This window comes from Lampetra planeri, chromosome 4, assembly GCF_965212315.1.
Source record: "Lampetra planeri chromosome 4, kcLamPlan1.2.h2, whole genome shotgun sequence".
Classification (NCBI taxonomy): domain Eukaryota; kingdom Metazoa; phylum Chordata; class Hyperoartia; order Petromyzontiformes; family Petromyzontidae; genus Lampetra; species Lampetra planeri.
In genome coordinates this window covers 19,945,296-19,964,248 of record NC_136110.1, presented here as the reverse complement: position 1 = coordinate 19,964,248, position 18,953 = coordinate 19,945,296, and the positions used below count along the sequence as shown (strand labels likewise).

The 18,953-nt window shown below is 45.3% G+C and overlaps 1 protein-coding gene across 1 annotated transcript; it reads right to left on the bottom strand.

Moving 5' to 3' along the window:
* Positions 1-12,381: 12,381 nt before the first annotated feature.
* Positions 12,382-18,203, bottom strand: LOC144717785 (chymotrypsin-like elastase family member 2A). Its single transcript, XM_078593436.1, has 8 exons — positions 18,095-18,203; positions 17,039-17,133; positions 16,478-16,575; positions 16,033-16,161; positions 15,155-15,291; positions 14,683-14,825; positions 13,843-13,995; positions 12,382-13,303 (listed from the first exon to the last, which is right to left on the bottom strand). The coding sequence occupies exons 1-8, from the start codon at positions 18,132-18,134 to the stop codon at positions 13,199-13,201; spliced, it is 900 nt and encodes a 299-aa protein (XP_078449562.1). The 5' UTR covers positions 18,135-18,203; the 3' UTR covers positions 12,382-13,198.
* Between the last annotated feature and the right edge of the window lie 750 nt (positions 18,204-18,953).

The window sequence follows — 18,953 nt, the reverse complement described above, 5'->3', positions numbered from 1 at the left end:
CACCCCTCGTTGGACTAGGCATAAAAAGGGGAGCTCTCTAGACGATCGGGGCCAGTTGTAACTCAAGACCCAAGACCCACGACCAGCCATCTGAAGACCCTGGGATTTTGTGAGAGCGAGTGGTGGGACTCTGGAACTCCCGACTCTACGACCTTGTGAGGGCGAGTTCCAGAGCGTAGCCAGGGTAGAGTATCTAGGCTGTGTACCTAGGCTGTGTACCTAGGCTGTAACAGAGTATCAGGACTGTTGGAGTGTTGTGTTGTAATAAAGAAGTTACCTCTACAAGTGTCTCCGAAACCCATTACATTTGGCGTCAGAAGTGGCAATGGAGACAAGAAGTAAGCCACGTACCTTCAGTCCTGACGGCGATGTTGAGGAGCAAGCGGCGATGGGGCAGCCAACTCGGGCCTTCGCGTTCAGCTGAGCGGGTGTCGGACCTCGTGTGTGCACAAACACTCGTGTGAAGCGACCACGACCCCTTTATCCAGGTCCTTAACGCGGGATTGGACACGGCCGTTATCTGTCAGGGAATGGTTCTTGCTCACGCGACGCCAGCCCCGCCAGAAGATGTGATCGTGGGTCATGTAGGGTGCGAGTCCTCTTCCGTTGCCAAGCCAGGTCCTGACACAGGAAGGCTCGACGCGCTTTGCTCCACTTCTGCCGATTTGTCACCATTACAGCATGCTAAATTACACACGCTGCTGAGCGATTTCGCCGACGTTTTCAGTCAAAGCAAATTCGACATTGGCTGCACTAAATTGCTAAGCCACCACATCGACACGGGTGATGCCGCTCCAATTCGTCAAAACCCATTCCGGTTTGAGTCCGGCCGAAAAGGAACATGTACGGGTGGCCGTCAACGATATGTTGGCGGCCGATGTCATTGCGCCATCAAATAGCCCATGGGGGGCGCCGATCGTTCTTGTTAAGAAGCACGACGGGAGCCTCCGCTTTTGTGTTGACTTCAGGAAACTTAATAAAATTTCTGTGGCCGACGCCTACCCGCTTCCCAGGATGGACGAGTCGCTCGATGCCTTAGCAGGTGCGCGCTACTTCTCCACCTTGGATCTCCTCTCGGGGTTTTGGCAGCTACCCCTTGATGACGCATCCAAACCAAAGACGGCCTTTCGCACGCTGCAGGGACTGTTCCAATTCAACAGACTTCCCATGGGTCTTCACTCGGCCCCGGCGACGTTCCAGCGCCTGATGGAGCTGGTCCTTGCTGGGCTCCAGTGGGATTCTTGCCTAATCTACCTCGACGATGTAATCGTGTTCAGCAAAACATTTGATGAACACCTCACGCGATTGAAGGCAGTTTTCCTTAAAATGCAAGCGGCTAACCTCAAATTCAAACCGCAAAAGTGCCACCTCATGAGGGATTCGTTTAGTTATTTGGGCCATATTGTCAGCCGCTCGGGAATTGCCACGGACCCCGAAAAGACAAATTGCGTGCGCTCATGGCCAACTCCTACCTCTGTTGGGGAGGTGCGGAATTTTATCGGCTTCGCCTCATATTATCGATGATTTGTTGCGGGATTCGCATCCATCGCGAAGCCCCTCCACGCATTAACGGCCAAAGGGGTCAAATTCCGCTGGGGAGAGTTAGAACAGGCATCGTTCAATGCCGTCCGAAAAGCACTGGTTGATGCTCCTACCCTGTCTTATCCAGATTTTACCACTCCGTTCATTCTGGATACAGACACCAGCAACACCAGAATTGGAGGGGTGCTGTCGCAAATTGTCAATGGAGTGGAGCGCGTCATCGCCTATGGCAGCAGGGTGCTGTCGCCCGCGGAGCAACGTTACTGCGTGACGCGCCGCGAATTGCTTGCTATCGTTTTTTTCATAAAACAGTACAGGCCATACGTGTATGGCAGGCATTTCACAGTACGCTCCGACCACGCGGCACTACAATACGCCTTGCGAGTGGACCAACCATCTGGACAGCTCTCGCGTTGGCTCGAGATCCTCCAGGACTTTGCGTTCACTGTCATTTACTGCAAGGGGATTCAACACGGGAATGCCGACGAGTTGTCGCGACTGCCGAACAATGGGCGCTGTGCTTGTTTTTTGGGTGCGGGGCGTTGTAGGCAGCCTGACGGGGTACCGCCCCCATCCCTTGCGGCCGCGGCCGGGGATGGGGTCGGGGACCACGGGGCTCCCTCCACGCAAGTTCCGCAGGACGCATTGCTGGGCCTCGGATTGGATGACTGGGGACGTCTTCAGATGGAAGACGTCTCCTTCCTCAAATTGAGACGCCGCGCTAGGGATGCCCAGGGTCACAGGGGGCAGGGGGGCCCCGTATCATATGTCATCCGGGAAGGTGTCCTCATGCATTGGGATGGGGGGTCCCAATCCCACACATTGGTGGTGCCCACCTCCCTGTGGGGGCGACTTATGTGGGAAACCCACAGTCGCCTCTTGCACTTGGGTGTTCAAAAAACACTAGCTAAAATCCAATTGGAATTTTTCTGGCCGGGCATGTCAAACGATGTGGCTGACCTTGTGCAAGGTTGCACAGAATGTGCACAGCGGAAACCACCTGCTAGGCCGTCCTGCCCGCCGCTCCAATCCATTAAGGTTTCCCGGGTCAATGAGATTGTCGCATTGGATATTTTGGGTCCGTTTCCTGCTACTCCTCGGGGTAGTAAGTACCTTTTGGTTGGGGTCGAATATTTTACCCGATGGACCATGGCCTGGCCACTCCCCAACCAGTCTGCAGCAGCCATTACAGAAGCCTTTTTCAAGGGCTACGTCCTCGATAAGGGTGCTCCCGAACGCCTGCTGACCGACCAAGGGAAAAATTTCTCTTCCACCCTGTTGCGGGATGTGTGCAACCTACTAGGGACACACAAAATTCGCACCTCGCCATATCACCCCCAGACTGACGGTATGGTCGAGCGATTACATAGGACACTTACCTCCATGCTAAGCCACCAGGTGTCTGAGTCACAGACTGATTGGGATCTCCACATACCTGGTGTGTTGGCCGCCTATAGAATGGCGCCCCATGCTGCCACGGGGTACTCGCCATTCTATCTTATGTATGGTAGGGAGGTTTGCCCCCCAATCGACGTACAATTGCACATTAAACAGCCCGCACCTAAGGCTAAGATTGCTGACCACATCCGTGCTAATGTGCGTCGTCTCGTGGATGCCCGGGAGGCTGCTCAAAATAACTCAGAAGCCCGTCAGCTTGCCAACGAGCGGTTGCGGAATCTCCGCACGTCCCGCCACGTTTGGGTAAAAGGGGACCGCGCCTGGCTCCACTGCCTGCAGGTACCATTGGCTACTTCCTCAAAACTGCTTAAGCCTTGGAGAGGCCCGGTTGTTATTATTCGCGTTTTCCGCCCGCAGTGTGTCGGGATCCAGCATGGCAAGCGACGTTGGTTCGTGCACCCGTCACGTCTAAAACCTTACATTCAACCCTACACACCTCCTTCACTTCTCCGGGGCCGAGAGCGCGACATGTCTGACGAGCCGCGCCGCGATGATGCTGCTTCTAACTCTCGGGCAGGTCCCGCTGTCCCGCCCTCAGGTGCCTTGGGAATGAAACCCGCCACGGTCGACCCAGCGGGAACAAGCTTGCCCGCGGGATCAGCGACCCAGGACACAAGCGCAACAGCGGGTCGTCGGTCCCCTCCTGCCTCCGTCGCGACCGATGGACCTGCCACTCGGACTCGCTCAAAACTCAAAGATTTTCATGACCCCCGCCTACGAACTCTCGTCCCAACGCGACGCCACTCACCTTGCCATCATGTATAGTGGGCGATTGGGGCGTGCGTTCATCCTGCATATATGTGTTTATACAGTGTTGTTCTGCATCGGTGACCACAGGAGGGGGAGAGGCGCTTTCTGCTCATTTTTTTTCTTGATTTGTCACACACTCATTCTGATGGTTAACAAATAATTTATTGTACAATTGTATTTTTTTTTTTGACAGCCGGGTCGGCTGGAGGCTACGTAGAGGGGGGTAATGTAGTGACATAAGAAGGGAGGGGCTGCTGGGGGCTCTGGGTTCCCGGGCGGGTCCAGACGCTTAAGCCTCTGGGCGCCAGGCGCTGGGTTCCCAGGGGTTCCAGACGCTTAAGCCTCTGGGCGCCAGGCGGTGGGTTCCCAGGCGCTTAAGCCTTTTGGCGCCGCCAACGGGGGGGGCTGTGTGTGCTCGGTGGGATGTCTGGTGGCGCACATGGCCCCACCCCTCGTTGGACTAGGCATAAAAAGGGGAGCTCCCTAGACGATCGGGGCCAGTTGTAACTCAAGACCCAAGACCCACGACCAGCCATCTGAAGACCCTGGGATGTTGTGAGAGCGAGTGGTGGGACTCTGGAACTCCCGACTCTACGACCTTGTGAGGGCGAGTTCCAGAGCGTAGCCAGAGTAGAGTATCTAGGCTGTGTACCTAGGCTGTGTACCTAGGCTGTAACAGAGTATCAGGACTGTTGGAGTGTTGTGTTGTAATAAAGAAGTTACCTCTACAAGTGTCTCCGGAACCCGTTACAAATACACCAAACCTCCTGACTTCTTTGGAAGATACTGTACATCGATGATTCTGTGGACATTGCCTCTAACTTCAAAGAGGAATTTGATACATTTTTCAGAGGCAGTTCAGGCACATTAAGTGCCACGTTCAGCGAAAAACGCGTTTAGCGAAAATATTTTCAACAGAATATAACGATAAACACACAGTAAGATGGCCAGACACCATGAAACTGTATCATTTTGCGTCCTGTATAATACCACTCAGCTAAAACTATTGCCCGTCAATCGTTCGGAAACTGCATTCTAACGTGGCATGTTTCGCGTTAATATAGGCGAAGTACTTGTTGTGTGAAGTGTTTCCTCATGAAAGAACTGCATTATAGTGAAACCATAGACGAGGCTGGTTTTCAGTAAATGTGTTTATGCCTTTCAAGTGTCCGTGTTGGTGTTGCTGGAAAAATAAAGTTTCCTTCGTCGAACGACTCAAGTGGACTGTTTCACATTCATTAAATTTGTTTCCAATTTTCATCCAGAAATAAAATTGACTTGATCAATAACAGAAAACAGCATCTCCTTTCTAGACTTTAGTCTGTCCATCCAAGACAAAACAACTCCAACACACTTATACTGCTACCCGCTCTACAATCATTGCACCCTGCCCATGCCAAGAGGGTAATACCATTTTAAGAATGTATCCACCTCCATTGCATGTGGAGCAAGTTTGGAGATTTTCATAACAAAGCGACGCGATGAAGAGGTTCTTCAATTCTCCCAAATACCAGTGAGAGATAGATGGTGGCCTACTATCGTGGGTTTGGTGGACCGTGAAATGTAACCAGTCAACTAAAATGCAAAGGACAGGGTGCCAGCTGTCCTGACATACTACTCTTAATCCTGGCTGTAACAAAACATCTTCCTTTTATTATTTAAATTTATAGCGCACCTTTCCTCATGTGGAGGGGCAGGGGACGAACATGGGCAATGGAGAAAAGGTGAGCTTGAAAATTTGAACGGAAGGTTCGTGTGCATTGTAAGTTTATTCCTTTGGAAGGGTGCAAGTGGGACCGAAAACGAGATTGGGTACAGGGAGGAGGGACAGAGAGAGACAGATAAGTTTGAGGACGAGAGGAGAAATAGAAGGAAACGAGATAGGTGAGATAAGGTGGGGGTAAGGCCATCAATAGATTCGAAGACGAGCATAAGGTACTTAAAATAAAAATTCCACACGTGAAACGGGTGACGCAAATACTTCAACACTTTTCAAAGAACCACCTAAGGGATCTACTAGTACAGTACACAGCGCTATCTGAAATATCTCATTTATTACTCTTGTGTTTGACTATCATCTCAACACTCCCATCCTCCACTTATTGGCTCCTACGGGCTCATCAGACTCCACAGCCCAGATGGTCTTCCCTCCACCACTGCAGAAAATGGCGCGCTGCATGCGTTTTCCTTCAGGCGAGGTCGGGCTACCACATGGTGTCAGGCCGCAGGTCGTTTGCATGCCTTTCTTGCCCTTCTACAGCTCAGCGTTGTATTCCTGGGGCGCACCGTGTTGCCCCTAGGGAACCAGCAGCATGTGCTTGGGGTGAATTGAGGTGCGCCCACCTCATGTTTCCACCCTCTTATTATTGTACTTGAGGTGACCGTGCGGTCATGCAGGCAACCATCTCCCTCGTGCTTGTCGGGGATCCTCTCCCTCCTGTCACCTACTCAGCCTTGCCTCGCCGTACGGGATGGAGCCTTCACCCGAGTCGCCTCCCCCTCCTGCAAGAACCGGGGGACAGGCGGAACTCGCAAAAGGACGAGGAGTGGCTCTCATGGGCGGCGACATGAGCTCGTTATGAAGGTACCTGCGCAGAGTAGGTTCCGTTGGTGGTCCCACAGCTAGTTTGGTCAACAATGGTTATCTGTGGAGTTTTTGAATTCACAATCTGGAACTCTGAGAGCCCCACGAGTACTCGTGTCCGGCTCTGCATTGGGTATCTATGCATTGTGTATTGTTGCCAATACTCAAGGCTCGTGCACAAGTGTGACAGAACACAGCTTTAAGTTTTAACTTAACACACATTGCTAGCGCTGGAAGAATATTTTTAATTTCCAAGGATATTTTGCATGCAGGAAACATTTCTGTGAGATACTGGTATGTCCTGGGTTGTATTTCCGTTTCCCTATCTAATTTGAATGAGTCTACATGGCGTATCAAATGCGATTGAACACACTCACTGCCCTGCTGTCAGGAACTGTGTGTTCCGTATGCAATGTGCTTTCATTTGAAAGACTAGCACTTGAAATGTAGTTACCGTGGTAGCCACTGAGTTGTTTTCGCTGTCTGAATATGGTAAACCAATAGATGTTAATTGCAGGGGAAAACCAGTGTCGGTATTTGAGGAGGGTTCAGATGTAGCCGTAGCATTGTTAATTACACTTTGACAAATATTCAAGTCCATAATGTCCAGATATTTTTTTTGTTAAACCTCTATGTATTTTTATTAAAAGGACATTACGTAACCACAATTGTATGTTGCTTCAAATATGGCCATTTTGTTGTCACGATTTTAAATATGTGTCATTTGTTTCTTTTATGCAGGTGCAAGCTGATTTGGATCGGCTACATCTGCGACCGGCCTCCTATCGTTTCAGAGCTTAGTTCAAGGGAAACGGATTACACTGTTTGGGCGCGTCGCCTGTCTTGATGCGCGAACTCCAGCAAATTGCATGCCTCAGTTGGCGGTCGACGTTCGAAGTGGGCTGCGACCCTCAAACGCATGACGCCACCCTCGTGGTCGCCCCCGTGATACGTGGATCAAACAAATCATTCAAGACACCGGTGTATAGCAGCAATAGCAGTTTATGCAAATACTGTCACAAGAGGTCACACGTTTGGCACAACGGCCCTTCGCCGACTGTCTGTGATGAATAAATGAATGAAACGCTCTCTTGCAAATGTCATGACATTGGACAAACTGTCAACTCACACAAATCTTAAGCAAATGAAAAGGACATGTGCCTCTATCTAATTCTTCCTTTTTTATTTGCGCAGTCATTTTATTTCCTGCACCTTTGAATGCAAATAGCGCTCTATTGACAAATTCTGTATGATCAAGCACCGTGTGATCCAGCCGGGCCACTCTGTGCTTACAGACCATGTGAATCACACTCTTAGGAGTTAACGTATCAACATTATTACAAGAATCTAACTTTTATGCATATCTAAAGTTTGACAAAGCACAATCGACAAAGAAAGGGATCGTGTGGTTGCTTTGTTTCGATCAGATAATATGTTCCTATTCGAGGTATGTGTCTATGTGTCTGTAATATGAATGTATTCAAATTAGTTTGGGAACCGAAGTGTTAGAAATGCACAGAAGTTGGAAGCCTTGCTTTTAATAGCTCAAAAACCAGGGCAGTGAACGACAGCCTCACTGTTGTGACTTTTCCTCTCAGCGTCGGCAACTCTTTATAGGGGAACGTCGACAAACAAACCTTAATATTTAAAACCTCCACATGACAAGAAAACGCAAAACCACAGAAACATTAAAGGAGGCTGGAAACAAAGAGTTCAACTCTGCCAATCATCATCTCCTGCAGGAGTTCAACTCTGGAAATCGCCTGGTGATGCTGGATGTGATTACGAGCGAAAACGTCTAGACGAATTGTTAAATGTTGTGCATTGCTCGTCAGAATACCGGTGTGCTGAAGTAATACACATCTGCGTGTTTATTCACCCGACTTTACTTTTTTGAATTGTGTCGGGTGCAGAAGGGATACGGGACAAATTAGCAATTTACAGTCGCTATTTTAAGCAAACAGTATACATATTAAGGTAGATTAGTGTTTGAATTGAAATCACTACCGAGTGGCTGTTTAACAAAAGCCGTTAGTCTCTGCTGCCCTCTGGTGGGTGAAATTATTCTTATGGCGGTACCCCGGGTTACCAAATAATACAAAATGGCCGAGGCAATTAAATATTTAATTTCTGGGACACTATTTTTTCCAGGGGTGTACTTAACTCCGCGACTGGGATACCAATCAATCCGAAATCAGTCGAAACGCCAAACATTAGTATAAAAAATTCGTTATCGAAAAATTTAGCTTTGAAAAGTGCATCGTGTACAGCTCGTCGAGATGAGTCGATTGCCCCATCGCCGATTTACCCTGTGAGCCATTTGGCTCTTGAGTTGTGTTCAACCGCAACAAACAATAAAATTACAAGATACACCTAAAATTAATTGTACACAAATCTAAACATCACATACGTTAACAATACAATCCTACAGAAAAAGCACAACCCGTCCATGCTGCGTACAAAAAGTGCAAAAAATTCCATTTCGATGTTTGATCTCAATAACAATCATAATACAATACAGATCAAAATTTTAAGTAAAAATCTATACTAAATAAAAAAGATCGGGCCAAACCAAGCCCCAACGTAACAGTTGTCGCAACAAATGTGATTAAAAGTTTACAATAGCGACACACACAACATACATCACTAAACCTAGCATCCTTCGATAGCTGCATAAGTCAATCCATAACAGCCGGATTAACAATAGCAGTAGCAGCGCACTATAATCACAATACGTAATAATTTCATACATCGGTCTTCTATAGCTATATTATTGATTTCAGGCCACCGGATATCAGTGGCAGCTATGGTTGTACGACTCCTCTAGAGCATTTTTGAGTTATTGTCTTGTTAGTAACGATCCAAGCTGGAGTTTATTTGCAATAGCATTCCAGACCCTGGGGGCATCTATAGCAAAAGCCCTTTCTCCAGTATTTGTACGGCAATTAGGAATGCGAAGCTGGTAAATGAGCGAAGATATTAGCTCATATTTGTTTTCCAAAACAATAAGAAGATTCATGAGGTAATCTGCGGATTGTTTGTATAAGTCCATCGTAAATTAATAATATCTGATGCATAAGACGACGATCATTAAGGGATGTTAGGTTTGACCCAATGTAGAGATCGCAGTGGTGGGTCCTATATGGGCAGTTCAATGCAAATTATAAGGCCGAATTATATATTGAGTCAAGCTTTTTCAGAACAGTACTGGGTGCTGATTTATTAACGATGTCACAGTAATCAAGTAGGGGCATTATGGTTGCTTTTATCAATTCCAAACAGTATATGTGTCGATACAGAAAACCAATTTTTCTTTTTTTCTTTTTAGCAATATAATCAATGTGTTCTTGAAAATTCAGTTTTGAATCAGGATGACCCCAAGATACTTACAGATTTTGACTTACGCTATTTGATCATTATCTTTTGAATGTAATTGGGGAAAAATCACGTTCTGCTTTAGTCCTGGTGAGAAGCATAGTACCTTGGTTTTGGCGGTATTCAGGACGAGTTTAAGAGCAACCAGCTGATGTTGTATTTTGTTGAAATCACCCTGGAGCCTAGCAATCACGTCATCAGGAGAGCGGCCAGCAGTAATTAGTATCGTGTCATCTGCAAAAAGATTTACCATGGAATGATCCAGGTCAGTGCCTAATTCATTAACATAAAGAGAGAACAAGAGGGGGCCGATGATTGAACCCTGTGGAACCCCTTTTGTTATATTAACACTGTTTGACCTCCAACCATCTGTGAAGACAGTTTGGGTGCGAAAAGAGAGGTAATCTTTTTACCATTTTACTGAGTGTTCGGAGAAACGATGTAAACCTAGTTTACTTAGCAAGATGTTGTGGTCTACTGTATCAAAAGCTTTTGATGTGTCAAGAAAAAGACTGGCGCAGTACTGCTTTTTATCAAGACTACTGTAAATGTGATTGAGAGAGTCTAATGCAGCGGATGCGGTGCTCTATTTTTTTTCGGAAACCTGATTGTTTTCTTTTCAATATATTGTTTTCCGACAAGAAACTGCTAATTTGATAGTTTAGTAATTTTTCCAAAAATGTCATTAACGGAGACAAAATGGAGATCAGTCGGAAGTTATTTGAATCATCTTTCGGGCCTCCTTTGTGAAGTGGACGAACATAGGAGTGTTTCCATTCCTTAGGAACTGATGCTTCTTTGATGGATAGGTTGTAAATATGGGCTATCGGTTTTTATATTAGGTGACCAACACTTAACAAGGCAAAAAACTTGAATACTGTCCGCTCCGGTAGCGGAGGATCCTTTGAGGTTGGACAGTTGTTTTAGAACATTATTTTCGTGCATATGCTGGAAATTAATTTATTTTTTAGTGTTTGGTCGGTGGTTTCCGAAATTAGCTGGGGTTACTCCCAAAACATTTTCAAAAGGTCACCAGCTTCCGAAAATGAAGGTAAAAATTGTCGACTATTTTTTGGGGATCTGAAAAATACTCCCCATTTCGGTTTAACGCAACAGGTTGATTATCTGTTATGGATGTCTTTTCAATGCATTTGATTGTTTCCAGAAGATCCTGGCATTGCCATGTGATTCTGGAAGAGTTGAAGAAAAATAAACATTTATTGCATGTCATATAATTTTTTGACGCATCTATTTCTTAAAATCTTGTATTCTAGCCAGTCATTTACCAAGTGACTTTCATGAGCAGATGCCCAAGCCTTGTCCCTAGTTTTCATTAGCTTAGTAATTACAGGATCAAACCATGGTGGACGGTTGCCTTTAATTTTAAATTTAACCAACGGAGCATGTTTGTGAAGAATTTGGAGAAATGTTGATCTGAAGGTCTCCCAAGCCGTAGTCAGGTTTTGGATATCACAAACCTTGTCAATATCCAAGTGAAGTACATCATTTGTAAATGCCGGTATGCTGAAATGTCTCATGGAGTGCTTCATAACAAATTTGGCGGGGATTTTGGGTTTGGCCGATGATCTCACCCCAAATATGAAGGAATGATCGCTAAGATGATTACCCAGAACACAAGTGAAATTGTGTGGGGCATTTGTCAATAGGATGTCAAGCAGTGAGGATTGTCCCGGATTGTTTAAGTTTTGTTTTGTTGGGACATTTATTAATTGAAATGGGTTAAATTAATCATTAAAATTTGTGGCCACAGCCGGTGGGTTCATCCAATTCCAATTCAGATCGCCCACTATAACTATTTCACCTTTAGAAAGGCCCCCAAAAAGCTCTCTCAGTGCGGATGCAGCTTCAACATGTTTACCACTAGGCGGTCTATAACAACACACTACTAATATCTGTTCATTTTTCGGGAAAGTGATTTTGATAGCCAGACCTTCAAAGCAACACTTTTTTAACAAGGAGTGAGCTCATGAACATGCAATAGTATTACGTACATAGATCGCAATTCCACCCCCTTCAGACCCTCGGTCTTGCCAAAAATAGTTGTAGATATCAATCGTCATCTACAAGTCATTCATGGCAGGACTGAGAAACTTTTTGTAAGGCAAAAAATGTCTGGGTCCAAATTAGCCACTTCTGGTTTTAGTTGACTTAATTTAATTACGAGCCCTCTGATGTTGACATAGAGAATACCAACACCTTTTCTGCTAGAAAAATGTACAGAATTTATCGAGTTCTTTCCAGTTGGGCCTGGATGAAGCTCAATACCTCCCAGAAATATGAAACGTAGAATTAACAGTTTGCACAGATTTTTTCTGTGATGTAATTCTGTGTTCGCATATTAGAGTGTTTTTAGATAATAAAGTTGCTAAATACGGAAGAGTCTGAGTGGTTCCTTCCTAAGTTCATGCATAATAATAAGAACTGTATCCTGCGCAAGATCTGAATCCTGAGACCGGACGAATTTACACTAAAATCATAATCAGCAAATGTTTAAGCGAGAATCACTCAATTAACATCAATTAACATTAATTGCACACAAATTTAATTATTTTAGCCTAATTTACGTAATTTCGTACTTTTTTCATGTTTTTTTTATTAGATATTTTTTCACAACACAATACATTCAACAGTCCACTAGTCATTTAATTCAATTAGATTTTTTGACATTTTTATTTTGCACCAATCCAAACTATACACCATGAGATGAGAAATATATAGAGATCACTTGCAGTATGACAAATTAACAAAACACATCAAAGGCATTAATCATTTTAAAAGACATTATCTTTATAATGCTGTAGGACCCTCAATCAACTCTCTTCCCACAATACACCATGATATGATCCAATCCTGACTCAATCGATATTGTAAAAAATTGCACATACTACCTGACCTTGACCTATATATTGAAACTTAAATGACATTTATTTCAAGAGATTCAATACACTGGATATGTAGGGTCTGTACATGTGAAGCAAACAAGCCATTTAAAGTTGGTCCAATGGTCTGGTGAGCTTGCAGCTCCAACTGTTGCTTGGGAACACATCATTTGCGAATTTAGTTGCTTGTTCAAATTTAGCATGTATAATCAGTCGAATGGTATTGTATATGCAATATTCTTTTTAACAGTGTCTATACAAAAATAGAAGATTTTAACTTGGTATGGAAAGGACAGTGTTATGGTGGACATACAATTTAAAAGATGTATATTCAATATTGAATGTAAAGTTTTCATGTTGGTATTGCCAAAAAAATTCAAAATAACGAATTGTTCAACATCTGATCTAAGTGCCAAATTCTGTTATCATTAACACTGGTAACATGTCTAATATGGCCAAACAAACTCAGTTAATCGAACCACCCATTCTATGCTCACATGCTCGGTCTCACATTTCAACAAGGAATACCAGTAACACGAAAATGTAATTCTAGGGTTAGTGGTAGCATTGATGTAAAGAGCGTGAAGCTTTAAGCCTGTGGCTTCTTGAATGCGGCAATTGTGGCATTGACTCCACTGTTGACGCTCTGCTCTCCCTCCGCGAGCTTCGGGGCTTCACGGTACACGCTCATGACCTGCGGGAGAAACGGAAAATGGGTAATGTTTGACAGTCAGTACCTACAGATAACGAACATGATGGCAATCATACCTTGGACGAAACTAGCCACACTGATTACTCATGCCACCTTTGCTTTATGATCGATTAAAAGGTCATCACACTGTGCCATCGCTTCCATTTGCACTCAACACCTGACTCATCTTGTGGTTTTAATGTTTCCATTTAGTTTTTGACCACGGGATTCCACTGTCAATGCTTGTCTTGGTAACATGTCCATTTCAATCCTCCACATATGCCCCATCCGTATAACGGTTTCCTGATTAATTTAAAGGTTGTAGGTGACACCTACATTGATAATTACAATATAACAATTTACAATAAAATTGATATTCATGAGAGCAATAACAATAACGACATTGACAGTGACGTGGTATTAACAATGATTTTGATGATAATAACAATGACATCGCTACATTAATAGCATTAATATTGACATTGACAGCAGGATCATGGAAATAACATTGACAATTTGACATTGACATCATCGGCACTCACAGCGCTGATCCAGCTCGTGTATGCTGACACACGGGTGAACACGGTGGGCTTGCGGATCGTGTTGCAACCCAGAGATGATATGTAGCTGGTGATTCCCTGCACCACCCAGGCATTGTCCCACCGCTGGCAGTTCAGTGGGCCACCTCCATCACCCTGCGATGCATACAAGAGGATAGACATGCATCTACGTTCACTGGGTAAAGCAGCAACGGGATATGGTGGCGGGTGCTGGGAAGGTTCAGTACAGTAGATTGGAGCTCTTGTATCGGTGTCTGGATGATCAAACTTTGCAAGTGTGCTTTCGGACCGTGTTGCTAAATAACGGAGGTATATCGCACAACCCCGAAGCCTGATCCCTCCCATTGCCCAAAACGCCTTTCTGTGTCTTGCCCCATACGACTCTGGCTGCTAGACACACATGGCAGTGTCTGGCGACCAAATATGACAAGTCAACATTTGTATTGTTTTTTTTTTGTTATTCCTTGAGTTAATACAGTGATGCATTATCTTATTCTGTGTTTTTATTTTAGTAAATTCTTAGTGTCTGTGGATTAAATTTAGTCATTCTCTTATTCGAGGCTATTAAAACAGTCACACTATTTGTCGACTCGAGTTATTCATTATTGGGGTGAATGTGCACCCCTTTCGCTCCCCCAACATTAACAGGTGAGCGAGTCAGTGATATTAGTGGTCAAAGTCATCACCATGCTTGGTGATTGTTGTCCACTCACTGTTGACTAAATTAAGATTTAAAGGAAACATTTTGCTGACAAATATTCTCAACGATAATTATCGTTAAGGAATTGACGCGGGTTGGCTCGCGTTGCGCTCCATACGCACATAGCACGCAGAGTGGGTGCTGCCCCCCGCGCAGATCACGCTGCTCCTCAGGCTGCTCCCCCACCAGCTGGGCTGGCTGCACGTCGCGTAGTCCACTACGGGCAGGCTGGCCTGCTGCAGCGTGCTGGGGAAGGAGCCGCTGGCTGTTCACACGCACAGACGATGTGGAGATGAAGAGCGTTGGTGAAAACATCTGAGTTAGGTGGCGTTAACAGGTGCTCCCCAAGCGAACCGTCGCTGTCTTTATGCTCAGAAGGGAAAGGCCACATAGCAACACCGCCACCCTACTGGCAGGCTATTTCCCACTCCTGAGTATGCAGAGTTGTGTTCATTTTTTCAACCCCCAAAATATTAAGGGCTGAGTCAACCCTAGAATGTGACTTGTGACAGTTTCTCAGCCATCTTCATCTCGTTAATCTGCAGGGGAAATTGTCACTTTGGGCTGAATGGACACTGAGTGAACGGTACTCACTGTCGAGGGATCCCCAGCCCGTGGCGTAGCACGGGTAGTTGTTGGACAGTATCTGGTTGGCGCTGGGCAGGCAGGCGAGGCGCACCTTGCTGGAGAGAGCCACGGGCGACGCAATCTTGAACATGGCGATGTCGTACCTGTGGTGGATTGAGACAGGGGCAGCCGTGATGCGACGCTCAACACCGAACATAACACCAAGCAATGGGGGTTCAGCGCGTACGAGTACAAATCAAGACAACTACTCGCCTTGTCATTATCACTGCCTTCTATCATAAAATTTCCAGTTGAAAAATGACCATTCCCTGAAATATCTATTATAAAAGCCCAGCGTTTCATTTGTCCGTTTGTTTATCTGTGATCTAAATTATTATTAGAGCCTTTCAGAAGGAGGCTGCATCAAAGAGATAGAGAAAGTGAACCCCCCCCCCCAGATGTGGGGGTAAAAAGTTGATCCAACAAGTTTACAACAATTGCCGACCCCCCCAAATTATTTTCACTCCTCCCCCCCCAAAAAAAATATCCATTTTTTTTGGATGCCTATACACCCCACATTCAATAATCTACATTTCATTTGAAGGCAGGAGTTAGAAAAAGGCGGCCATAGGTCGTAAAAATTCTAGTTATATTAAAATTAGATTTTTTTTTGGCACTTCAAGGCAGTGTCAATGAGGAGCTTTGTGAGTTAAAAATATTTAATCTGTGTCTTGTCGGTCTGAATTTATCATATGCATGACTGTTTAAATGTATGTATGTGTATCTGGCACAAGCGTCGTGGTGACGTCACCGCCACTTAGTGGCGAATGGCTGGTTGTTGTTGTTGTATCTGTCTATTGCAACTCTGAATATCATGGTGTCACGTAGCCCATGTGCGTTCTCACCCATTCGCCGGGATGCTGGGATTCCAGTAGCTATGCCAGACGGCCAGGCTTAATGGAGGGGTGACCTCCCCGAACTCGGATGTGGACACACTGTGCTTTCCCAGCACCACCCTGTAGCTGTAGCCACTCCTGCACGTTGTGGTGGATGTGGGGAGAAAACATAGCGACGGACGGTCTTAATCACTTACACCTGTAAACATTGCAGTGATGAATTACTAAACATAAATAGTGCGAGTTACAGCATGATATTTTCACTTTAACACCTTGTGACCTTTACACAACGTGTAAAGATTCTTTATAGAGGCTGCCTCTTTACTCCAAAGATCCACTGCTCCACCTTTGGTGGTCGCAATGTGGTACAGGAAAATACTGTACAGCAACTGGGCCCCGGTGCAGCTGCACCGCCCGCACACACAATAGCGACGCCACTGGTGCCGTGACTCACGTGAAACAGCTGGCAGAGGTGAGCACCCATTGACTATCAATGAGGGTTCCTCCACAGTAGTTGACCCATCTTCCTCCAGAGTACCTCTGCACGAGCGCCTGTAATGCACACACAGCGAAGTGGTGGTAGTTACTGTCATTTTTCCAGGACTCAGTCCAATTTTATTGTCAAATAATACAGTTCGAACTTAGAACTTTTGTCAATCCACTGCCTCACAATGCTAGTCACAGCTGGCTGTGAAGTGTTGTAATCCGGTACTGTTTCGGAATTCGCTCGCCACTGATGTTAGCAGTCGCAGGGAATGTAACCCAGGTACCCTCGTTCATAGTGCAGTGCGTTAAACACTGTGCTTCAACTTTCCCATTATAGTAATTGATTCAGCGTCATTAAGAAGAATGGAAGATCTGAACATTTCATGGTGCACACATGCAGCCCTTTTGTCAATTCACTGCTGGATGAGGGCCTCCACGTGGAATGTGCAACAATAGATGTTGCTGCACTGAGATCGACTGACAATGCAGCATGTGGCTGTGATGGCTGTAATTCAGCATCTGCCGTTACCTGCCAAGGCCAGGAGTTGGCGCGAGCCTCGACGCCGTTCACCACGCGGATCTGGGGATACGCTGCGATCCCACAGCTCTGAGCAGACACCTCAGCTGTAAGGGACAATAACATAAACGCACAATACTATACACAATAGCAAACATGCACAATACTATACACAATAGCACTAACGCAAACAATAGCACAAACAATATCACACAAATCTCTCTAATGCGTTTTTGGGTTGAACCTTGTACTGTTCTACATGATGTCCGATGTTTCACTTCACGTTACAGGAGCTTCTTTTACATCTATTGTTTTATTTAAAACCCGAAACCGCAACCATGACAGAGGGTATATCACCGTACATGTAGGATTGGCATATCCAGGAGTTGTGCGCTCTGGGTAATTGTTTTCTCCTCAACCAGGTGTTATTGAGGGTATATCGGCATCCGTTTATAACCCATGTGTTCTAGCCAAAATAACGAGTGACGTGTAAAAGAGAGCACTTGAAGCCCTGATCCGCCCATTCCCCTCCTAGGAACTACTCTCATTCAGAGTATATTCACAATAAGGCGAGGCCTGTTCCTCCACCTCCTCACCATTTTTCCTGGATCCCATCGTATTGCCCTCAGGTGATCCGTGTTATATAGGGTTATTAAGTAAAGGTGCTCCATTGCGGCCTTAGTTTATAATAATCGATTCTAATGTCTCCAGGAAGGGGGTTAGTAGTGCTTCCAATTAGCTAAAATAGTTTTCCACGCCGTGGTATTAAAGGCTTGGGGTCGCGTTTTCTGGTTTTTGGACATCCCCACAGGGTTCAGGCCCCATTGGAAAAAATCCACAGAGGGCCCAACATTCGTGCCATAGATAATATTTAAGTATTTGGCAATTAATGGAAGAATTTTACGATATCCGGGAACAGCCAAAAGGCGTTTAGGTATGTCTGGTGCTAGGAGCTGCTTCTAGAACTGAGTCCAGTTCCTGAAGAAGATTTAACGGTTGCTCCACTAAATCAAATGCGTGCATTGCAATCACTCAGCAGCTCAACGTGTCAGCACGAGGAGTACTCACCTCCAACCAGCAGAGCAGCGCAGACGAGAAAGGCGAGCATGGTTAATCGATGACTTGGAGCTTCTCGATCACGCGTAAAACCTCTCCACTGCCGTGTCTCGCTGTTGAGATCTCTTTACTTTTATACAGAATCTACTGCCCGCATGAGACCTCCAAGGGCGAGCACAATAGGGAAGTCCAACTGGCGGACACATCCGTATGCAAATGTAAATTTGATTCTTTCCAAATAATAACGTTTCAGCATCTTTATTATCACGTGGGTGTTAGCAGGCGGGAAGCGGTGGGCTATTCACGTTTTATTTTTCGAGGGCTTTCAACACTGTGTATTGGATACCTTGTAGACATATGTCCAAAGTTGCGTCGTTATGCAAACACATTACATCCTGGTTGGTATTTGCCTCAGCCTTTTATTTCCAACTGGTTGATACAATTAATAAAGTCTGTACTTCTTTGTTGGAATGTAATAGTGGTAGTTTTACAGGGATACCGTCCCCCACCATAAGTATGGGGAATCGTCACCACTGGCTTCTGGCCACCAGCGAAGTGAACACTGCCCAACACTGCTTGAACAGGGAGACACTTACATTTCTTTCAATTTGAAATGTCATTTAATTCACCTTATTTAAAGGACATTTTTATTTCTTATATATTTTTTCCCATTGAAACTGATACAACATGTGGTTGTAATGATAAAGTATTTTCAAAGATAACAAAGAATATGCGTTTATAATACTAAATATTGTCTTTGGGGTATACCTGGACATTTTTCACCTTTTTGTTTGCCTTTTAAGCTTGGCGTTCTAGAGTGGAATGTTTGTGGAGCAGTAGATATTTGAGAATCTTCTACATGTGATATGAT

Excerpts from the sequence above, each read along its gene's own strand:
- LOC144717785 (XM_078593436.1), bottom strand. The coding sequence starts at position 18,134 with ATGCTCGCCTTTCTCGTCTGCGCTGCTCTGCTGGTTGGAG. Across the intron at positions 13,996-14,682 it reads GCACCCACTCTGCGTGCTAT|GGTGATGGAGGTGGCCCACT; the intron begins GTGCGTATGGAG and ends TATGCATCGCAG. Across the intron at positions 13,304-13,842 it reads ACACGAGCTGGATCAGCGCT|GTCATGAGCGTGTACCGTGA; the intron begins GTGAGTGCCGAT and ends TTTCTCCCGCAG.